This window comes from Eretmochelys imbricata, chromosome 1 (genome assembly GCF_965152235.1).
Source record: "Eretmochelys imbricata isolate rEreImb1 chromosome 1, rEreImb1.hap1, whole genome shotgun sequence".
Lineage (NCBI taxonomy): Eukaryota > Metazoa > Chordata > Testudines > Cheloniidae > Eretmochelys > Eretmochelys imbricata.
Window position 1 is genome coordinate 248,460,915 of NC_135572.1, and position 21,427 is coordinate 248,482,341.

At 44.6% G+C, this 21,427-nt stretch overlaps 1 protein-coding gene across 1 annotated transcript in view; it reads right to left on the reverse strand.

Moving 5' to 3' along the window:
• Positions 1–13,195, reverse strand: part of IL17RA (interleukin 17 receptor A) — a 44,335-nt gene extending 31,140 nt beyond the window's left edge. Inside the window, exon 1 of the mRNA XM_077827274.1 lies at positions 13,062–13,195. Within this exon, the coding sequence (XP_077683400.1) occupies positions 13,062–13,181 (120 nt within the window). The 5' untranslated portion in view covers positions 13,182–13,195. The remainder of the gene's footprint in view (positions 1–13,061) is intronic.
• Positions 13,196–21,427: the final 8,232 nt, after the last annotated feature.

The following is a 21,427-nucleotide window of genomic DNA, read 5'->3' on the forward strand; positions in this document are numbered from 1 at the left end:
GAGGAGGGTTGTTTATCTCTATGAAGGGCAGAGATTGAGGCCCTACAGAATTGATGGCAATAAGCTGCCCAGGGGTCCCAGAATGGCCAAGGGAGTGGCACATATTGCACGGGTGGCGGAGTCCATGAGTGCTTGTCCCAGTGGGATGGTAGTTGTGGATGTCTGTCACAAGTAAGCTCAGGCAACTCAGGACCTCAGGAAAAGAACCTTCACAGGGTTCATAGTGGAGAACCTTGCCCAGATATTTGGGAGGCTGAGGCAAAAATCTTCATCAGAATCCTCCTCCTCAAAGTCATTCAGTAATGGGGGGGCAACAGAAGAAGCTTGAGGTACCACTATTAGTACCAGAGGGGTGTCCGGAGAACTGGAAGTTCTCAGTACTGAGAAGACATTGGAGCTGAGCGATAGTGAATCAGGTGTCTCTGATATCGTGAGGTCTCAGGGAAGCCAGAATTCTTGCGGTACCAAGAGCGCTGTCCAGGGCTTGAGCTGAAGTAATGGTAGTGAAGGAGTTGATGGTACCACAAGTTTTGAATGCTCTGGAAGGAACCTGGACAGAGCCTGAATGGTCTTTTCCGGTACTGTGGTAGAGCTCTTCTTGCCACCCTGGTGTCCTGGAGCCTGATATTTTAGGGTCTCTTTGCTTAGTTGTGCTCTTGGTATCAGAGGAACCAGCAGCCTCAGGGTACCATGTCAGAGACCACTGGAATCTGGGGCAGCTGACAACTTCAAGATAAATCCTCTACCTGGAAACTCAGGGCAAGGTCTTTGGAAGACTTATGAAAATAATCTTGGGTCTTCCTCTTAGATGCCCTTGAGGAGTGTGGCTCAGATACAGAAGAGGCAGGCGACTTACTTGGAGACTGGCATATGCGGGAGGGGAGGCTCCTGGCCTGGGTCAAAGGCTGGATGCAGCAAGCTCTCCATCATAAGGAGTTGAAGTTTTATCTCCTTGTTCTTTCTGGCTCTAGATTTTAATGCCAGACAGAAGTTGCTCTTTTGGGAAATATGAGATTTCCTAAGGCAACAGAGGCCATGAGAGTGTCTATCACTGGGATTGCCTCCTGGGACAACAGGCAATGCTTGAATCCAGGAGAATCAGACATACCTTTGAAAGGGGCAAAACCTCACCAGGGTGGGGGGAAATCTATCTAAAAGCTATATGTGTGGAATCCTTTTTTTGGTTTTAAAAAAACTAACACAACTAACTATTACTAAGTACTAACTACTATAATACACTCACTACAAAAGCTAAGAGAACATAGTTGAGGAAAAACAATGTGGACAACTAGCTAAGGCTGTCTCTCAAGCTGGGGAAGTTGAAAAGGAACTGAGGATGGTTAGCCCATGCAGTACTATATAGCAACGGTATGGGCCACGAGGCTGAGTCACACGCATGCATGGGCCAAATGAACATTGTTGTGAGAAATCTCACATCAAAGGCGCAGGGGGCGCAAACGCAACTGGAGTGGAACACTCATAGGGACACTACTCAAAGAAGCAGCTGACTCAACATGGTAAGGAGATGCCAGTAGAGGCAGGAGGAGGAAGTGTTGCAACTAAGTTTCTCAATCTACATTACCACTTTAAAAACTGAACAACACAGTGCCGATTTAATCAGAGTCTCCTCCCCCAAAACCAAATGTTCTAGGCCAGTGTTTCTCAACCAAGGGTATACGTACCACTGAGGGCATGCAGAGGCCTTCTGGGGGTATGTAAACTCATCTAAATATTTGCCTAGGTTTACAACTGGCTACATAAAAAGCACTAGCAAAGTCAGTACAAACTAAAATTTCATACAGACAATGACTTGGTTAGAACGGCTCTATATACTACACACTGAAATGTAAGTATAATATTTATATTTCAATTGATTTATTTTATAATTATATGGTAAAAATGATAAAGTAAGCAATTTTTCCAGTAACAGCATGCTGTGACACTTTTGTATGTTTGTCTGATTTTGTAAACAAGTAGTTTTTAAGTGAGGTGAAACTTGGGGTATGTAAGACAAATCAGACTCCTGAAAGGGGTACAGTAATCTGGAAAGGCTGAGAGCCACTGTTCTAGGCAAAGCCATTTGGAGAGATTCTCCACTGACATCCCCCCTACACCATTCTTTTTTATGTCCATACAGAACGGGCAACAGTATTCAGGTTCATACAGAAACATTGATTGGTTGATGGGGATTGTGACAAAAGAAATGTGTTCCCACTGAAATTAAGATATTTGAGATTAACTCCGGTCCTGAGCACTCAGTAAGATTTCTGTTGGGCTTTCTGTCTTGCTGGACCCCTTCATTACATCTGGAATGTTTTTGTTTTTTTTTAATAGCAACCACATCTGTAGATTAAATGATCATCTATAGATACTCACAAGCCTCTGTAGTCCCCAGATAAAGAGGGTAATCCATCAATAATAGACAGTCTATTTATAATGCCAGGGTATACTAACTAGATCATGAACCAGACTGAAATCCTACAAGCAGAAGCAGCAGTAGATAGGCCTCCTACTTAATCAAGGTCCCCATTCCACCCTCCTCCAGACTCTCAACTGACTTGTTTCCCAACTTCTTCCTACCCCATACTGGCCTCTCCAACTATTGGGCAAAAAGCCTTTGTTCACACATATCTGGGCTCATTTAAAAATTAGAAGTTGTGTCTAGTCAGGCAAAAATTCAGGTTATTTACTAGTCAGGCTGAGATGCCTTCAGTACCTAAGCATCCTAAGGTCGTGTAAGGTATTTGCCTCCTTAAAGAAAAGTTTATGTGCCACAGAGTCCGAGAATTACTTCCTGTCTATAAGACAAGAGAGGAAAACACAGTACAAAACTGAATCATAAACCCAGGCAGGGAAATAAGAATTGGGGAGAAGATTTCTGGAAAGCTGGTTCCACAACTATACTGCCAAGGAAACTATAGCATATCTGTATCAGGCCTCCAGGAAAATACCAATGATTCTCTTCTCCTTTACTGCTCTCTAGACTAGACTTGACCAACTTAGATAGCTAAACATCTAACTACTCCTTGCTAGACCCCAATAATTGCCATAGACTACAGATCTGTATGACAAAAAAAGTGACACAACATCATGCCTCTCACATTATCACTAGCTACTACAGGTTCCCTCCCGCTCCTAGCTACATACAACCCCCTCCCAACACCGTAGAGGAAAAAGCATAATTCTCAGCAAAGAAAGGATTAAAATTTTAGCAAACAGGAATGCTCTGATCCCATTGCTTGGTCATTTAAACAAATAGCTACACATCACAGAACCAAGATGACTTTTTATATGATGTTGCTCATTACTGGTTTTTGGAAAACCTTGAATAGAATACTACATTAACATACATATTTGAATAACTATAGTATCTCCTTCACCCTCCCATCCCAGGATATATATCAAAGAGGGTACTGCCTCAATTCTCCAAAGTAGACAGAGCAACTAATTTCAATTCCAAGTGCAACAGCAGATTTTAAATCTAATGACATTTTGCATTGTAACTTCTATCTAAGCTCTCAGAATATAAAATCTTCAGGGGAAAGGACCATCTTTTTGTTGTGTGAACAAGATGCTAAAACAACAAGCCTCCGCTATGGGCCTCACAGTAGTACTGCAATACAAATACATTGTAAACACTGCAACAACTACCACCCCTCTAATACTGCATTTAAAAATCTAGAAAATAGAGGGACAGTGTTTAAGGCTCCCCATCATGTGTAAAATAAGCAGGGTTTGGACGGGAGGTTACCACCTTGAGGTGAAGGAGAACTGAAATTATATCCATTGGGCCAGTTGCTAACCTAGGTTCACAGAACTATTGCTGGTTTTCCAATCTGTTAAGAGGATTCCATTAATATTATCAGATGGTTTACACATTCTGCAGATTTGCATACATAAGTACGTTACAATTGCCTATCAACTAGAGCAGGGGTCTCAAACTCAATTTACCTTAGGGCCAGTGCCAGTCCCCAAATCCTCCCAGCGGGCCAATAATGTCACTGAAGATGGTGTTCAGAAAAGGAAACGTTTATATTGTATTTTTTATTTTGAATTTCTTTGAAATAATAAAACTGTCATACAACTTTATACAATTCTTCGCCTGCCAGACACCTGGCAATGCTTCAGTTCTGTCAGTTTGTTGATGTTTGGCCTCAGTGACTGAGCAGTTGAAACCTTCAGGATTGCAGCAAGGTGGGCATCAGATAGTTGTGTTCAGTATTTTGACTTGTTTATATTCTTTGTGGAAAAAAGTGATGCTGCCTCCATGGCTGACTCTGCCTGGCAACTAGTGATGGTATCTCTGTCCCTATACCCCAGCCAATGGGAGCTGCAGGGGGCGGCGCCCGCTGCAGACATTGCCAGCAGCATGGCTGCATGCGGCTCTCCTCCGCGGGCCACAGTGGGGAGGTTCTTGGGCCGCAGTTGGCCTGCGGGCCTGGACTTTGAGACCCCTGAACTAGAGGAAGAATTCTGCTGTATGACGTGCTCCAAGTTATGCTGATACCATGTGAAATTTTCATTTTACTTTTAACAATCTACATTTTCGGCACTCTTCCAAGCTGTTTGCAAAGTATGGATAAAGCTATTAGCTTATTGGGGGCCACAGTATTGTGTGTAGGATCATGATATGCGGTGAAGAACAGCCTGAAAGGTTGAAAAATTGACTAATTTGGGTAATGCAGCATTCTGGCATTCTTCAAATTATACAAAAGTTATCAATTAGACTAATTCCAACTGTTGGGATCTATTTAGATCAATGCTGGTACTCTTAAAGGAAGACTGTTATCTGGAACTGAAGAAAAATGCACATGTAAGGGCTCTGTGTAGTAGGGTGCAATACACAGGAGTGCTGGTAAGAGATTTGGCTTTATTCGTCAGTGCCAGACACTAGACACGGAACAGGTTTGCAAAGCTTAATGCCCTTCTCGCATTAGAGTGGTCAGTATCCACTGACTCCAGTAGCTACTATTACACTCTGGAGTTTGACAATTTTACTTAACCAAGAGGGTGTTCATGGAAGACAAACTACTTCGGTCATCAAGCATGACTCCTAACTTTTGTTCTGATCTACTTTCTGGATCCTCATTTCCAATGCAGCTATCCTGAAATATTTTAACCTTCAGTCAGAGCAGGAATTACAATTCAATCAGAAGACTACAACCAGCTGAAGCGGGGGAGGCAATAACTAAAGCAAACCTGACAGGCTACATCAGACTTTGACCTCCTAGAATTTCTTGCATAACAAAAGGGGACTATAATCAAATAAGCATACACAAGTACTGCTGTTTAGTTACAGAACTTCTCCTCTAAATGGCATACTTACAGTTTGCATACAAAAAGTCAGCTAAAAACCTAATGACATAAACAATGTGGGCATACTGAATAAGTCACACAACCACATATATGATAACAAGCAGTGATAAATCATCACTCTTGAATTATGTCACCTCTAATTTGTGCAAATAGTTTTTACCACACTGCATGTTCTCCCTCCCCCTGCCAACTTCTACTATTTCACAAACCATAGTATTGAGTATGTTTCAAACCATCTAAGGCTCTATCCAGAATCAGAAGCTGCAGCTCATTTGTCCTGCCAGGAGCACATGATACTAGCACACCAGATCCACACCGGCTACTTGCTAGGTACTAGGTAGAACACACGGTGTTGGTTTTGACTTAGAGAGTCCTAAATCACCTGGCAACTACTTAGCTGAAATACCACCTCCCTTCACAAGCCACATTGTCACAGTTGTGGTCAGCAGGAGTACCTAAGCTGAGGGTCGGCTCTAGGCACCAGCTAAGCAATCTGGTGCGCGGGGTGGTGCTGCTAAAGAGGCGGCACTCCTGCTGTTCTGGGGGCAGCAGCCCCGGCGGCAATTCGGCGTTAGCTCCTCTCCGTTGTTTCCCGCGGTGGCAATTCAGTGGCGACTCTTCCGGCTCAGGTCTCACTGTTGGTGGCAGCTCCCCCTGATGTACCTGTTCTCTCTGCCAGCGGCGTATTCGTCAGGTTTTTTGGTTTTTTTGCTGCTTGGGGCAGCAAAAAACGTAGAGCCGGATCTGCCTAAGCTGGATCCCTACTTGTGTAGGGAGAGACAGGTGGCTGGTGGGATGTTCTCTGGGAGAACCATTCATCTATAGGTGAGAGGTTTTTCGCAGGAGTGGGTGGGTGAGATTCTGTGGTCTGCGTTGTGAAGGAGGTTGGAATAGATGATCATAATGGTCCCTTCTGACCTTAGTATCTATGAATCTTAACAAGACAGAGTACCACTTATTTCCATAAAGCTAAAAATATGCAAGAGTTTCCATAGTAACAGACTGATGGAAGGTAGGGGTTAAGATGAGGAAATAATAAAGGGAACAGTTTAACATAAAAGCAGAAGACAGCTCACCACTTTAATGCCACACAGTAATGTTTGTAGGCATCATTACAGAGATAAGTTTAAGAAGGGATTTAAAAGATAAGGCAGAAACCTTATCAATTTTGATGGGAAATTTTTCCCATGCATAAAAAAGGCAACGTGGAAGACAACATGGAGGTGCCTGAAGCTACATCCAAGCAAATCATGGATTTTTAGGTTCACTGGCAATTTTGAAAAGTTAAAAACTGTTCCATGTTGACTTTCACTTTTTTTTAAATAAGTAATTAAATAGTCATTTGAGCAGCGACTTGCACTTGGGTCTCCCAAATGCTAGGTCAGTTCCCCAACCAGTAGGCTAGTGTCATTCCCACTCTCCTTCTCTGGCCCAATGACCATCCATTGTTGTTTATAGTGACAATTCAGTTATTCATGATGACAATGGATAGCCATTGGGCCAAAATGATAACAAGAATAACTACAACATGGTAGTTAGGGCACTCACCTGGGAAGTGGGAGACGCAAGTTTAAGTCCCTGTGGAATGTCTTCAAGAGGAGAGACTGAGAAAGCCCACACCAGATTATCCCAAAGCCCAGTGGCCAGGACACGCTCCTATAATGGAGGAGACCCAAGTTCAAATCCCTACTCTACATTATGCGGGGCGGGGGGATCGAATCGAGGTCTCCCACATCCCAGGTGAGTGCCTAACTACTGGACAAAAACTATTTATCCAAAAATTTTGCCAAGCTCTATTTGAGGCTAGCTTCAGTGGCAGAATGAAGATGTGGGTTAGTGGCTTTATAAATTAATGTTTATATCTGATTATTTATTAACCATATTTCCTTTCTGTATTTTTTATTCTTGTTGTTGATGCTTTAAAAAAAAAATCACAGTGCTGGGAAACATGGGAATGGGAAACGTCACAAATCTGGAAAATTGGATACTGGTCCATCAGCACTGAGTCATAATAGTTCAGTCATACAATTAATAGGAGGTCAACATTTCCCAGCAGGATTCTGTGGGAACCCAAAGGCACCTGCATTAGGCTGGGAAGGGCTCCCTGCTGTCCCTTAAAAGATGGCTGCAGCCAGATAGGAAGAGTTCCAAGCTTGCAGAGTTTACCTCTCATCTGAGCATGAGTACGTATAATGTTTTTGGTGAGCTGCCTCTCAAGTGCCTGGCTGCTGCAGCCCGACCTACTTATGATCTACTGCCACTTCCTTTTTCTGATCCCTTATCTTGCAAGAACAGATTAGTTAGGCTCTGTGTACACTATACAAATAACAATTCCTAAACAAATGTGTGTTTAGAACTGGTAAAAACAAAAGTCAATTTTCCGCAGGAAATTTTGAATTTTAATTGACAAAAACAAAATTTAATTTTTCTGCTTTCTAAAGCTGTTCAGTAAAAATGTTCTATTTTTTGAAAGCCCAAAACTTAAAAACGTAACTGAAAAATTCCAGTTTTTAGTTTATTTGTTAAAAAAAAATGTAAAATTTTGATCCATTTTGGTTAAAAAGACATTTTTTGATGAAAAGCATGTTGAGAATATTTTGACTAGCTGTAGTTGTGGATACTGTTTGTTCTGGCTAGCAGCAATAATCTACAGCCAAAAAAAAAAAAAAAGTTAGCAGAAAAGGGAAAAAAGGGAACACATACTGTGGCCCAGATAAAAATACATTTTCTCTAGTTCCTCTCTGCAGAGACTCCGTCTCCTATCCATCAGCATCACTTTCATGAAGTGTAAAAGTTTCTATGAGTGTTCCTTCTGTGAGGTCTTTTGTGGGTCCTTGTCCTTTTTCCAAGTTAAAACTGCTGATCTGAACTCAAACAGAGATCCAGGTTCTCAGCACATTCTGTATGTCTTTCCAACAATTTATTAAAATTGGCAGGGGCTATGAAACATTGTATCCCACCGGGCTTCAAAAAACAGGCCTTTTTATAAAACAGTTACAGAAGCAATGACAAAGGTGTTGGTCAAGAGCTGCAATCCAACTGGTTGAAGAGGCTTTTATCCTATGTGATTATGTTTAAATGAGCACATTTGGAGGATAGAACCTTGCCTCCAACCAGATTATACCACATTCAGACATCTCTTACTAAAAGGTTCTTGGTTTGCCACTGCAAAACGGGAGTACCAGTGATGAATCAGTCCCACAAAATTGAAATCTAAATGTATTTTTAAGAAATTACTCCTCATTTCCCTCTCCATCCCATGGAAACAGTTCAGCATTACCTTTGTGATCATCACAGGTATCTGTTGATATGGCACTTCATTCTCTGCCCCTTCTCCTGAATCGGAGCAACCAGATCAGGGCTTTCAAGAACATAAATTACTGCTGCTTGTCCCAACCTGCTCAAATTATCATCATTAGCAGAATTTTGATTAGGATTACAAAAGGGAAGTGCGTATCACCAACCTTGCTTAGCAACAGTTTCCTTTTTAAAAACCCACTACAGTGGCTGCTGCTGACTGGGAAGGGTGTTGATGGTATGCTCTCTGAAGTCAGGCTCAGACTAATGCTGCCCAGGGAAAAGGGAGATTTGGAGGCTTTTCAAATGCAAAAGTTTAAAATAGACAACTTTTGTGTATTTATATCTACAATTTTACAGGTATACCTAAAAGAGCACTTTTGTTATTTACTACTATTACTCCTCTTACATGTTTTAAAATATTATTAGATTTTCTTGGACAGATTATAAAACTTATATAAATTTATGGAACATTAAAGTTAGAAGAAAATTCAAAATCTAGTAAAGTAACAACATATGCACCTACTCCATAAATGCACATCCAGTGTATGTAGAGACATTTGACTGCATTTAGCCAATGCACATCTCATCATATTACTGCTCATTTACACTAAATTGCTATGCGGCTTGGTATGCATAAAAGACAACCAGAATCCAAGCAACTAATCGAAAGGTGTCCAGGGATTAGTATAAATTATTTTGCAGTGTTATTCTCAACAAACTGTACAAATAGGCTAACGGAGTTCTGATCTGTGTGGTTACATCAGACAACCAATCAGGCAATGTCCTTTTTCTTGGACAGATTTCATTGCATAGCGTATATTAAGCCTTTAGAAGTTGACTGTTCGCTTGGGGTATTTTTAATAAGAGCAGTTAAAAGTTATAGAACCTATTGAGCCCGTACAGGGAAAGTGATTCAGCTGTTATTGAATGTTCACAGGAATTAGGGAGGGAGACAGCAGTTTGCAGCTGGGACAAGGAGAGGGAAGAGGGAGGAGCCAGGTTGAGAAGAACAGAAGAGTAATAGAGACGAAGGCTGGGTCTCTTGAAAAGAAGGACAGAAGGGACTGGGAATTGACATATTTGCGTGCTCAGCACTTCAGTATTCTAAGGGTTAAATCAATCTGCATAAAGAAAGAGAATAATCTCCTGGCCACTTCATCTTGAGTAGGGAACTGCACTACTGAGTCTACTGGGGAAAGGTGTGCACTGGGGGAGTACGTGTTTTCAAAGGTTTCAGAAAATATCTTCCACTGTAAAGGTTCTTTTAGTTAACCCTAGATTAATGGTTTCCAAATTGTATTGATTCACATTCCTACCTTAAGAACATAAGAATGGCTATACTGGGTCAGACCAAAGGTCCATCTAGCTCAGTAGCCTATCTTCCAACAGTAGCCAGTACCAAATGCTTCAGAGGAAATGAACAGAACAGAGCAATTATTGAGTGATCCATTCTCTATCATCCACGTCCAGCTTCTGGCAGTTAATAGGCTTAGGGACACCCACAGCATGTGGTTGTGTCCAACCATCCTGGCTAATAGCCACTGATGGACCTATCATCCATGAATTTATCTATTCTTTTTTTAACCCAGTTACACTTTTGGCCTTCACAACATCCCTCCTCGTATGGCAGCTGTTCCATACCCCTAATCATTTTTGTTGCCCTTCTCTGTAATTTTTCAAATTTTAATTTTTTTTTAATGCTGATTCTCATCTCAACCCCGGCTTCTGTACTTGGACTCTGTCTCTGCATCCTAGCTTCAGTCTGGGACTCTGACTGTGGCTTTTGACCCCGGTTTTGGTACTGGTGCTCTGATTTCAGCTTTGACCCCGGCTTTGGAAATTGAACTCTGGCTCCGTTCCTGCCCCGTGGGATCAGTACGTGGACCCTGACCGCAGCCCCGAATTCAGGCTACTGCCCTTAGTCTCTGACCCTCATTCTGACCTCTGGACTCTGGCATCGACCCTGACCACCAGGCCTGACTGCCCAAGCCCTGGTAGTGACCCAGAGAGAAAGGGGACCCTAGACCCACGTTTGCAAAAATCCAAGAATGTATGCATTTGAAATTCTTACAAATATTCCAGCAGAAGAGCCACCTAATTTTCACCTCAGATTTCCAGCCTTGCTCTGCTCTGCAGAAGTAACAGAGTAAAAGTTTCAGAGTAGCAGCCGCGTTAGTCTGTATTCACAAAAAGAAAAGGAGTACTTGTGGCACCTTAGAGACTAACCAATTTATTTGAGCATAAGCTTTCGTGAGCTACAGCTCACTTCATCGGATGCATTCAGACAAGTTACCCAACCGGAGTAACTTGTCCAGCACATCCCCACATCCTGCCAGGAACTCCACGCAGCTTGGCAAATCTTAGCGCCAGCCAGGGCCCCTCACTCGTTTCAAACATGCCAGTGACACGCTTAATTCCAAACACCGGTCACCTGACCAGGCAAGTTCTGCAATATTTATATTTTAGCTTAACATTAAGATAAGTCGTTTTGTCAAGTGTAGATCACATCAATCACAGTCAGCTTCCAAAGCTACAGAAACACCCAAATACAAGCAATATTGTGTGACAAGTAGTGCATTTCCAGGCGATCCCATTATATCTTGGCAATGGGACTTTAACCACCATGGAAATACATAATCTGGATAGTGGTATGGCTGTTATATATAGAAAACAGAAAAATGCACTGAAGACCATTTACAATAGGGAATATGAAAAGGAGTACTTGTGGCACCTTAGAGACTAACAAATTTATTTGAGCATAAGCTTTCGTGAGCTACAGCTCACTTCATCGGATACATTCAATGGAAAATATGTTTCAAAGTATCCCTATGCAATTTCCATTAAAAGAGTGGTGCTCAAAACTGATCTGTGCAGCTCCTTCTGTCTCAATGAAGAATTCCAAATTTGAACAGAGTCACCTCCCACTAATTTAGTCCCAAACCAGGCTTCCCTTAGAGCTTCCAGAGGCTAACTAGCTAAATACAAGAAACCCTAGTTGCTTGCCATACTAAGAGTGGTTCTTCAAGAGGATTTGCAAGATGGGCAAGGAGTCTGGATTAGCGTGACCAGATGTCCTGATATTATTGGGACCATCCTGATATTAGGGGCTTTGTCTTATATATGTAGTATACCTCAAAAAAAAAAAAAAAGTGTTCCGATTTTTCGCACTTGCTATCTGGTCACCCTAGGGTTGATCCATATGAGTGAGTTATTCTTCTTCTCACAATGACTAATGTGAATCCTTCTTTTTAGCTGATTAACAAGCACTAGTGACCCTCCATAGCTGCTGTTTACTAGAGGTATCTGGGAGCATTCTTTTCTCAGAAAGGGGACAATTTCAAAGAAGAGCTCGTGTTTTCCAGCACACAAGAATGCTGATTCAAGATCACAAAATGACATGGAGAAATTAAAGTGGTTTGCAGGGAAAGTTTTGGTACTAATATACAGCTAGGGCTTCTCATAGCTTTCCCATGCAGTTAATTTTCACTACCACCCACAGAATTCTGTACAGGATCAGTGAAAATAACCAAAAATTTCCCAAGTTTCATTCTGCTGCTGCTTGGGAAAGTTATGAGCAGCAGTTGCCTGACATTTATATTTACAACGCTCCTTACAACTGTAAAGGCTAGAGACATTTTAAAATTAAACAGCAGACAGAAGGAAACCAGGCATCCTCACTTACAGAATTAAAGCAAGCTTATTTTGATCCTGTATCTTCAATAATGTCTTTATGTTACTTCTTCATGTAAAGAAACATTACGCAGTTGCTGCAGGGAATGGGAGGTGAGATATCTGGAAAGAGTCTGGGATTGGAAGTGTTTCCGAGAGGCCCTCTTTTAAGAGGTAGCCTACAATGCAGACATGTTTGAAAATCATTTAAAAACACCTGTAGCGGGCCCTTGGAAGATGGTTAAAAAAAGCCCCAAACCCCACTTTGTACACAGATCCAATTCTAATACAATAGGACTTTTCATCAACAGAGTCACAGGTCCTGACAAAAATTTCAAATATTATTCAACTTTCACAGATGGGATAACTGAGGCAGAATTTCAGACCAAAATTTTAAAGAGCGGTCAGTGGTTTTGGGTGCCTAAACCTGGGGGCACTTTATGCCTGATTTTCAGAGGCACTACAGTGAACGCTAGCAGCGCCCCAAAGGGGCAACTGGGGGGTGATCAACCCCTCTGAAAACCAGGGCCTGCAGGCATTAAAACCCCCCAAAACAAACAAAAACGGGGTGCCGGCGACAGTGACACAGCCCGGGCCTCGCCCCTCACGAGGGGCCCTTTCACCTCAGCGGCCGAGCCCCCAGCCCGTGTCCCCGCCCGCCGGGCCGCGCCGCCCAGGGCAGGCGGAGGGTGCGGGGCTCCCCACCGCGGCCCGGACTGACCCGCCCCGCCCTCCGCGGTCGCTGCCCCCCCCCCCCCGGCCCGGGCGGCTCTTACCGGCTGCGAGCAGTTGAAGGGCGGCGCGGCGCTGAGGAGTAGCCGCAGCCCCAGGGCCCGGGACCCCAGCAGCAGGAGGAGGAGGAGGAGACGGGGGAGCGCCGCGGCCACCCGCCCCATGGCCCCAGCGCAGCGCAGCGGCCGCCCAGCACCACGGACCGGCTCCGGCTTCCGGAGGGGGCGGGGCCGGCACTCACCTGAGGAGGAGCAGGGGGCGGGGCCTCGGGGCGAGAGGGGGGCAGCACCTAGTAGGGGCGGGGCACCCGAGAGGGGGCGGGGCCTCTTGGCGAGGGGCGGGGCCCGAATTGACGAGTGAGGCGCCCAGCGGGAGCTGTGCATAAGGAAGGGGAGGTGGCTTAGAGGAAAGCAGGGGGCGGGGCTTGTAGAGCTCGGGCTGTGACCGGCCCCTCTGGATGCCTGGGCTGCGCTGGGGGCCGGGCGGGGCACAGCGACTAGAAGTGTCTGTAGGGCCGTGCTGTGCCTGTCTCTCTGTGGGGGGGGGGGCCGTGCTGTGCCTGTCTCTCTGTGGGGGGGCCGTGCTGTGCCTGTCTCTGTGTGTGTGTGTGTGTGTGTGTGTGGGGGGGGGGGGGCTGTGCTGTGCCTGTCTCTGTGTGTGTGTGGGGGGGGCCGTGCTGTGCCTGTCTCTGTGGGTGTGTGGGGGGGGCTGTGCTGTGCCTGTCTGTGTGTGTGTGGGGGGGGGGGGGCTGTGCTGTGCCTGTCTCTCTGTGTGTGTGTGTGGGGGGGCCGTGCTGTGCCTGTCTCTGTGTGTGTGTGGGGGGGGAGCTGTGCTGTGCCTGTCTCTGTGTGTGTGTGTGTGGGGGGGGGGGGCCGTGCTGTGCCTGTCTCTGTGTGTGTGTGTGGGGGGCCGTGCTGTGCCTGTCTCTATGTGTGTGTGGGGCTCTGTGCTGTGCCTGTCTCTGTGTGTGTGTGGGGGGGGAGCTGTGCTGTGCCTGTCTCTGTGTGTGTGTGTGGGGGGGGAGCTGTGCTGTGCCTGTCTCTGTGTGTGTGTGTGGGGGGGGGGCTGTGCTGTGCCTGTCTCTGTGTGTGTGTGTGGGGGGGGCTGTGCTGTGCCTGTCTCTGTGTGTGGGGGGGCTGTGCTGTGCCTGTCTCTGTGTGTGTGTGTGGGGGGGGGGCTGTGCTGTGCCTGTCTCTGTGTGTGTGTGGGGGGGGAGCTGTGCTGTGCCTGTCTCTGTGTGTGTGTGTGGGGGGGGAGCTGTGCTGTGCCTGTCTCTGTGTGTGTGTGTGGGGGGGGAGCTGTGCTGTGCCTGTCTCTGTGTGTGTGTGTGGGGGGGGGGCTGTGCTGTGCCTGTCTCTGTGTGTGTGTGTGGGGGGGTGGCTGTGCTGTGCCTGTCTCTGTGTGTGTGTGGGGGGGGGGCTGTGCTGTGCCTGTCTCTGTGTGTGGGGGGGCTGTGCTGTGCCTGTCTCTGTGTGTGTGTGTGTGTGGGGGGGGCTGTGCTGTGCCTGTCTCTGTGTGTGTGTGGGGGGGGGCTGTGCTGTGCCTGTCTCTGTGTGTGTGTGGGGGGGCTGTGCTCTGCCTGTCTCTGTGGGGGGGGCGGTGCATTTGCGTGCCTCTCTGTCAGTGTGAGTCTAGGCGGGGGACGCAGAGCTGAAGGGGGGCACCGCGGCGACAGCTCCAGGGAGCTGCGGTGGGCGGGGAAGCGCAGTGGCTGGAGGCGATGGGGAAGGCGAGGCCTTTGCGGCACGCGCGCAGGGTTGACCGCTGCGGTTTGAAGAGCGCACCACGTGCCATCCAGCGCCGGCCTTGTCCTGTCAGGGACGTCGGAGCCGGCCCCTTCCCCACCATATCCCGGGCGGGGGCGGTGACGCCCTCACGCCATGTGCGCGGGGACTACGCATCGCGGGGGTGCGGCGGTCGCTGCAGGGGGGATCCGAAGGAGGGCGGGAGTCGCCGCGTGCTCGTCTCTACCCTCGATGCGCCCACACAGGAGCAGCCCGAATCGGTCTTGCCGGGGTCCCAGAGTCCGAGATCTGTTCCAGACTCGGAATTTGTTTCTGGGAAGGTGTCATTTTAAAACCTGTCACTGCCTCCACTGAGACAGGCTCCTCCCTGCTTTCTGCTCCTGGAACGGGCACTCTTCCTGACTCCCTCTCGCCCCCCAAAAACATGTTTGAGTAAGAAAGTGTTGGAGCCAGCATGTTTGGAAAATTACCTTGTGTTTCAGCAGCAATGTGGACTCCAATCAAAGTTTTCTGGTGTCTGAGCCTCCTGAGTATTCACTGACCATACACCTCTAACAGGTAAACAATGAGCTAGTGACCTGGTCTTGTTCCAACAGTTCATTATTGGTCTCTGGGGAAGGGCAAAATTCTGGAGGCCCTGACTGAGTCCTGTAAGATCCTAAAGGTAGGTTATGTTCAGTTGTACAGAGAAAAATACAAAGTAAACAATTTCCTTTGTGGGTTCATGGTGTATTGATGTGACGAAAGGAAACTTGGCTAATGAGTGGCAACCATTGCTGTCACAGTAAGCATAAAGATAGCCTTCAACCAAAATGCTGGATCGAACACTGCTGAACTTTGGGGATGACTAAAACCCAATTCTGACATCGGAGCCAAATTCTCCAAATAGCCCTCCTATTTATGAGCCAAATGAAAACCCCAGATTTGAACTCCTTAAACTCAATCCAGAGCTGAATTTAGGGCCTGATTCTCCATTGCACCCCGGGTAGTCAATTATACTTGTGCAAAGTTGGGTGTAAGATGCTACCATTTGGATTGTGTAGCATTTTAAACTTTGTGCAGATATAAGTGACCACACAAAATGAAAGGCAATGGAGAATAAAGCCTTTTACATCTTGAACCTACCCAAGCAAAGTATACACAAGCTGAAATTCTCACCAGCCAACTATTGTTTGGTCTGTATTGCCCACAGTCAAAATGAAACTTTTGTATTATTCAGTTTATTTATTAAAGTGAATTTATTGCTTGTGGTAAGTGCTGTCCTGACAGTGCTGGAGACTGACGTTCTCTAGCTACAAAGCATCAAAGAAAACTTTGCTACACTGAATTAATGTACATTAACTCTCACATGTGGTTGCGTGTGTGTGTTCTCTTTGTGTGCTGTCCCAGCTTTGCAGACAGTTGGCACAGCAGACCTCGAGCAAACTGCCCAATGACCACAAGATCCGTTAAGATATGAAGGCACCCAGCGAGGTTTGTTGTTGACGAAGCACAGTGATAGCACCTGGCAGACTCTATGAGGATACTAAGACATGTATGCCTTTGAAAATGGACGCAGCTCAGTCAGTGGCGGGACTTTCCACTGCCCGCTAGGCTGGCCAAAGATACTCCCTCTGAATACATCATTATACCCCTATATAAACAAGTTACGTACTGTCATTCTGACCTTATCTTTTAGGAGGGGTAAGTGTGTTTCTGTTATCCTTGGGGAATGTTTTTGTATCATCCTTGATATTAGGATGTGAGTGCTCTGTGCTTAGCACTTCTTAGGCATGTGTATTTCTGCAATATCAGCCCTGTTCTTGCCAGATTCTGTGAGCAGGTCCTGCCTCATACCAGGCCTCTGATACAAGGGCTTATGTCTCAGGCTCTCTTCCTACTACATTATGGAAGGGCCCACCTTAGGGGTGAGAACAAATTAATCTCTATTCATTTAGTCCTCGGCCTTTCTATGGCAGTTGCAAGTAAAAGTGCCAGTTTCTGGCTGTGTTGTAGATGCAACTTTGCTGAGACCACAATTCATAGAGTCATCAGATAGTAACCACTTCCTATCACTGCTGATCCAAGCCAACCTGAATTTAGAGATGAAAGGCTTTAGATCCCATTATAACTCCTTAGGCTTGTTGTGTTTCATTTACAGTGTTTATTATTTTCCCATTTTTATGTCTTCCCTTCATGCATGTTTGAAAACCCATTGTTTGTTGAGCAGATTTTAAAAAAAACAAAAGACCAACAAGTGTCCTGTAGTCAGTGCCTCTCAGAACTCTTGGCTTTGTTGTTTCCTTCGTAAATTGCCATTGAAACACAGACAGAAAGAGCAAGCCAGAGCACTTCCATGTTGTCAAAGGCTGGAGTGCTCAGGGGAAAGCTCCATTAACACACAGCGTTATGCAGACTTCAAATTGGCCATCCTGTGACAGGCTAGCCAGAGGTGGACTCTAGTTTTCACTTCTTACCTCAGCATTTGCTGTGAACTGTGAATTAGTTATATATTACATGCCCATTATTGCTAAAAGAAGGATAGTCTTGTGGCTAAATCATGGGGCTGAAAAGTCATAGAGCTGGTTTCTGTTCTTGGATTTGTCACTGACTTCAGGTGTATCCTGGGGAAGTCACAATCTCTGGGCCCATTTTCCCCATCAGTAAACTGGGGATATAACAACCTTCTTGAGGTGGTGTGAATTTTAATTAATAAACATTGGATTCAAGTGGTTTGAGGTCCTCAAGTGGAAGGTGTTATGAAAGTGCATAGTATTATATCTCCGTATGGTAGGGAGTAACTTTCAGTGCTTTTGGTTCACAAGAGCTTGTGCAGACCTTTTAGCTGATGTACATAGAGTTCCTCTTTCCACTACCACAGGTTTCACTTTGAGTTTCAGGTCTGAACACATCCTCAACCTGAAATTCAAATACATTCTAAACCTTGGAGTTTCATCTGATTTTGCGTTGGAACCACACACTCCACATGGTTTCAACACAAAACCATAACCTGGCTCACCTGATCCTGGAGTGGGTCGCAGATAAGTGAACTTTTCAACAAACCTGAGCTGAATGTTCAGGTTGTAATGGAATTTGAGACCAAGCCAGTTTCTCATGGTTTTGTGGTGAATGTTTCTAACTGAAGGCCAAATTTAGTCCTTGGATAAGAAAATGCCACTCCCTAGATTTCAATGACATTAGATCAGCTTATGCCAATGGTGAGTTTGGCTTGTGTCTGTTCCTCCTCATAGCCTCATGCTGCAATGAAAGGCTTCTGGTGATTATGGTCTGCACTGGAAGACACCCCCCCACCCCCCATTGCAACATTTCATTACCAAGCTCAGAGGCTATTTATAAACAGTTTAAGAAGAATCGCTGATTTTTTTTTTTTTTAAAGAAGAATTTTCTGAATCACTTTGCAATACAGTGGCTGTAAATACCTGTGGTTTATTATACTGTGTTGTGTTGTTCCACTGGAATTATAAAAGAAAATTGCAGGATAGTTATGCCACAAATTCATATAATCAGTAAGCTAAATAGGTGACTGAATTACTTATTAATGCCCTGTTAGTTTCATGCTTAAGGTATTAATTTAATTGTAATTATGCTGAAATTATACAGTTTGACATATATGTAGCACAAAATCCTATAGCCAGGAGGTTAACTGCATTGGTTACATTTTATAGTCAGACATTAGGGAGTAACTACAATGTAATTAGGGTAATTCTACTATAGAATGTAACTGAATTTTCTAGGGTGATATTTATCATGATAGTTTGTCAGTACCAGGGTCCCAGTTCTGCAAAGTCTTAAATCACATGAGTAATCCCATTAACTTCAGTGTGACTATTCAAGTGAATAAGGGTTTGCAGGCAGTTGGCTTGTTTTTAGACACTGTTGAGAGAAGGGGATGGATGTGTAAAAAGTTAGGATAAAATTTACAGATACTGAACCAATCTAGGCATTGTTTAGAAATTTATTAGCAATTTTTTAAAATAACATCATTCCTTAGATAAAAATGCAATCTTACAGGAATATACATTTGTCCCACACAGAGATGACCCTATCGCTCACTTGTGGGCCATTCGCTCTAACTTTTCGTCATTGATTTTTAAAACGTGCGAGAGGGCAAGCCGGACTCTGGCACCGATGACAGGCGTACACTTACAGTTACAAACTGTACAGCATTATTTACAAAAGCATTTCTGTGGTTTCATGAAACCTGGGTATAAAATTGTGGGATGTGGTAAAGAACTAGTATTGGGAAGGGCTTCAGTGAAGATGGTAGGGACATCTGGGGTGGAGAGAAATGTGGGAGAGGAGACTTACATCTGGGGTGGCATACACCTAGGACAGTTCATTTAACAGCACTGGGCAATTAAAATGAAGGCAAAACACTTCACATTTGTCAACATTTATAGCTGATGGTCTGAGCAGGAAATGATGAAGTGCTGAACCTGAGAGATGCTGAGCAACCAAATCTTCCGTGGAAGCAAATGGGAAATACATATGCTTAGCACCTTGCAGGATCAGTTCCCAAATTAATCAGATGCAGGCAAGAAAATACCCACCTCTGCCTTGTAAAGTCCTGATCTTGCAGTCTTTAATCAATGAAGTCAAGGGGAATGTATCCTGAGTAAGTACTACAGGATCAGGCCCTAAACTATGTTTTCACCTCTGGAACTGAGCTGGATTCCAGCCACTTCCAGCCAGATTTCACCCCCAAAATGGCTTTTCCCTTGTTGCCGTGTGTCACTCATTTGGAGGGAGTCTCCCTCCAACATTTTGAATTCATTTGTTAAGGCAGTTTTAAAAGCATCTCTCTTGAGTGATGAAGCAGTTTGTAATGTGATATTCAAAATCTCACTTTTAGTTATTTGAGATCTTCCCCCATTCAAATGGTCATAGCTGGACTGGACACCCCTGCATCTGTCAATTCCATGAGCGGTCATGGCATAAGAGGTTTTAAGGAGTACTGAAAACTAGTCTAACTGACTGAGCCAGGAGCAAACTGGCCCCGGATTCTCTCTGGGAAATAGATTACATTTTGCCTGGCTGGACAACAATTCAGGACATCCATCATATGGATGAGAAGACTAGTGGCAGGTAGGCTCTGTACTAAGTAGGGGAAGATGGTTGGGAAGGTTACTGCATAGGAAGGAGGTTGTTTGAAGGTTGGGGGAGCATCTGCTCTAGGAAGGAAGCATGTCTGTGTGTGTAGCATAGCATTTGGCCTATGACCCAGCCAGTTTGCTCCTGGACCAAGTGAAAGCAGTGATGTGATGTGTTGGACTTCAATGAAAGCAGGTTGTCTGAGTGAGATGGAATAAAGAAACAACAGTTTGAGAATGTGATGAGATTGTGAGCTATTGATTTTTGCCTCCTGTGAAGTCATTCATAATGCTGAAGTAGATAAATGCCTACAGCAGTTTGCTTATTGAAGATGCGTTTTTGGGGTAGCCCTTTAGACAGTACTGCTCACTTCTAAAGAGGGGCTGTTCTTTATGCTCGTCTTAAGCAAAGTCTCTACAAGGTGGGGAGAATAGGGGCTTTGAACAGGACGCTGATTTTAATATCAGGAGAGACTTTAATCCCAGTGTGATACCACAGACCTCTTTATATTAAGTTAGAGAACTGTCTGGTTTTAACGCTGCACCACGCACTTCATTGCTCTGCGGCCCTTCTCACCGGCCCCCATGTCAGGCCCGCTGGAGCAGGGAGGCCACATGGCTCTTACTGTGAGACCCTCAGAAACAAAGCAGCAGCAGAGGGTCTCTCTTGGGACTGAACTTCTGATAAGAACCGTTTTGATCCCTGGGCTGCTTAATTAAAAATGGGAATTAATTTATCTGACGAAGCCAACTAAAATCAGATATTAAAATAAAAATGAAAAATCTAGACAGCTCTGGTTTATGCAAAATTTATAGTCGGGCTCCTTCAGGGAAGAAAATAAAGGAAGGAAAAAATAAATTTTCTGGGCCTGATTCTGATTTCACACCGCGGTGATATCAGTATTGCCTCATTAGCTTCAAATGAATTATACTTGGTTTAGACTGGCATTAGTGAGAAGTGATTTAGATCTTTTGCCTGGACTTTCTTTATATTTTCTTTATATGCACTACAATCTTGATTATCTGAACCTATCAAAATGCACAACTATCTGAAGTAGATGCAGGTTCTCTGGTAGATGTTAATTACTTTAAAATCCCTTGATTTCCAAACTTCTTACTCAGTGTCCCACATGACACTTGGACAGTCAAGGCTGTATTGTGGATATATATTATATTATTCAGTTCTGTCCAAATGTGGCTGCTTCATTCATTCTGTGGTTTGCTGATTAGTTTTTTCATCTGTATGTAAGAAGCAAGAGGCCTCCAACTGCATGTAAAAAGCATGTTAGCAACCTGACTGGCTTGTGAGTCTATCACCTTGTGGGATTGTGTCTGTGTGCAAACATGCATACATTTCACACAGCAATCTGAAACTAGCAGTCAGAAAAGACACAGGAGCCTGGCTGAGACCCATTCAACTGTTATATTGGCATCAGTCTAAAGAAAGCAATGATACATTGCTTTGAAAATTATCAAGAAATGTAAAAAAAATGCATTTGCCCTTTTTTTGTTGTTGTTGTTGTAGTCATCGAGGGGGCAGGGTTTTGAGTCAGAAAACAAAGCAGAAATAGATGT